This window comes from Anneissia japonica, unplaced genomic scaffold (genome assembly GCF_011630105.1).
Source record: "Anneissia japonica isolate Jap-2015-1 unplaced genomic scaffold, ASM1163010v1 scaffold69_len1423075_cov170, whole genome shotgun sequence".
In the NCBI taxonomy this organism is placed as follows: domain Eukaryota; kingdom Metazoa; phylum Echinodermata; class Crinoidea; order Comatulida; family Comatulidae; genus Anneissia; species Anneissia japonica.
Genome location: NW_022748202.1, coordinates 611,475 through 613,762, shown reverse-complemented (window position 1 = coordinate 613,762; position 2,288 = coordinate 611,475). Strand labels below are relative to the sequence as shown.

Here is a 2,288-nt window from a genome sequence, read left to right as displayed (position 1 = left end):
GTATGACCGCAGTACGGTGCATTGTGTGCCCAGCTTTAACAGTGTTTTCCATAACAGAATATTAATGATGTTCTTTTGTTTCAGACGTAAATGAGTGCGTAAGCATGCCCTGCAAGAATGGTGGGACATGTCGTGATGATGTGAATGGATACACTTGTCAATCTGTCTCTTATACACATCTAGATGTGTATAAGAGACAGGGCCTAAACCTAAATATAGACAAATTACATGGAAGGGTTTTTATTGATATTGTATTTATAGATCTGTGTTTTTACACAAACTAAAAAATAGGTTCCTAAATGGTGAAATTTCTAGTAAAGTTGTGAAATTAACAATTTTTGTATTACCTTTTATTTTTTTGTTATTATGATAGTGAATAAAAGCCAGTCGGGCATAATAGTTTGCAATTTAAAAGGGCGGATGCTTATAGTATATGGTTTACTCCTCACTTTGACTGGAAACAAGAAAATGAAATCTTTGACATTGGTCTGCTCAGGCCTAGGCCTACTTGCGATCGTTCTAATATGGCAGGCTGAAGCCGCTGCATCTGGTGAGTAAGCGTAATGATCCTTTTGGTGTTCGATTTGTTAACTGTATTCCAAGTTAAATTAATGATACAAATACGTCTGTGAGTTCTTATTTTCATTGCATTTAAATTGCTATAAATCCTTCGGTTCTAGTAAATTTTTGGATAAAAATGAACAAATTTTTAAAGTAACCGTGTTTGAAAAAAACAAATCCAATTTTACAAGTATCAGTACATTTTGCAAATACTTTAGTCACAATATCTACAAGAAAAATTTGCTATGTTTTGCAGTCATTATTGTTAAGGCCTATTTGTGGCACTATGTTGTTTAACATTTCCAATATTAATATTTATAAATTAGGCAAAACTTTTTTATTCCATGTTTCGCATACTTATTTTTTTAAAGATTATCGGAGGAGGGCGGAATAAAAAAAAAAAAAATTGTTTTCTTATTTAGCAAATAGGTTTGCCAAATTATCCAGATGGAGGAGAAAATAAAAATAAAATTTTATTAGTGAATATGTAAAAAAGGATGGTTAAATGCTTCAAATTTATATAATTAGGAAGAAATGTACATCTTAGAACTCAGAACTCAGATTGTTTTATTAGATCAAAAATTACAACAAATATTCTTGACATAATTAAATTATAACAAATATTCTTGATATAAATAAATCTTTGGAGATTTAAAGGCAGCGGAGGGCGTAATAATAATATAATTTTTCTGAAATTTCCACTTTTTCGGGTCGGCGGGTGTGCTAATTGGCCAAAAATAAAATTTTATTTTTATTCGAAATCGTCAATGTTTAAACATGGTATAAAAAAAGTCTTACCTTATTTTGTTTAAATTGTGTATTTATTAATTTCTAAAAATTTACTTGTTTAATATTTGAAAAAATTTGAAACCCTTCTCAGTCTTAACACCCCGGGGCGTTTATTCCAATTAATATGGTATTATATGTGTCTGTTTTTTTAACATCTTTTATTATACTTGTAGTTTCGCCGTTATGCCCTATTACTGATAATCCATGTGTGAATGGGGCAAACTGTATTGGTGAGGGCGGTAGTGGATCATACACATGCAAGTGTCCGTATGGTTGTACTGGGAAGAATTGTGCAGTTTCTAGTGGTAAGATTTTGACAAATAGAAACTGTTCCTTCATTTATATTTGTATGCAAATTTTCTACATAATGTACTTTAAATGACAGCCAGTCGTAATATGCATATGTGAATTAGAATAATGACTTTTCTAAATTTAAACAAGTCAAAAATAAGACAGCGCTGAGACCTACTGTAATCTTTCTGTTATTTATTAAAACATAACAGAAAAGAGTCTGACAAGAAAAGACATTTATACTCAACCTCCACCAGGACTCATACCAATATATTTTGCATGACAAGTACATCCTTCTTTAAAAAGGGGTGTATATAACTCAGTATTTATGATGCTTAAAGGGCCTTACATAATAGGCATAAATAAGTGCTTTCATTTTGAGACTTCACAAAAGCCAGTTGTATGCATCACTGGAACATCACATAATAAGAAACTCAACATTTGTTTTTTTAAGGACAAAACTGCGGTAGTAACTACTTCGATGCACCAGATTATTTTACTTCACCAAACTTCCCCAGTGAATACGATTGTGAACTAAATTGTCTCTATCTGATACGTATCTATCGTGCCCACTCAATAACGTTCACAGTTCATTACTTTGATATTGAAGTAAGTATTACCTTGTTTATTTATCATATAATTATCCA

General features: G+C 31.2%; 2 protein-coding genes across 5 annotated transcripts in view; both read left to right on the top strand.

Moving 5' to 3' along the window:
- Window positions 1-90, top strand: part of LOC117120753 — a 5,914-nt gene extending 5,824 nt beyond the window's left edge. The window contains exon 4 of the mRNA XM_033265833.1: window positions 85-90. Within this exon, the coding sequence (XP_033121724.1) occupies window positions 85-90 (6 nt within the window). The remainder of the gene's footprint in view (window positions 1-84) is intronic.
- Window positions 91-233: 143 nt separating this feature from the next.
- LOC117120775 (fibropellin-1-like) overlaps window positions 234-2,288 on the top strand; it is a 29,507-nt gene continuing 27,452 nt past the window's right edge. For 2 of the 4 annotated variants that reach the window (XM_033265859.1, XM_033265858.1), the window contains exons 1-3: window positions 236-550; window positions 1,524-1,655; window positions 2,096-2,250. In XM_033265859.1, coding sequence (XP_033121750.1) covers window positions 367-550; window positions 1,524-1,655; window positions 2,096-2,250 — 471 coding nt within the window. In that variant the 5' untranslated portion in view covers window positions 236-366. Of the gene's footprint in view, window positions 551-1,523; window positions 1,656-2,095; window positions 2,251-2,288 lie in introns of all 4 variants that reach the window. The other 2 variants (XM_033265861.1, XM_033265857.1) reach the window with 2 other exon arrangements.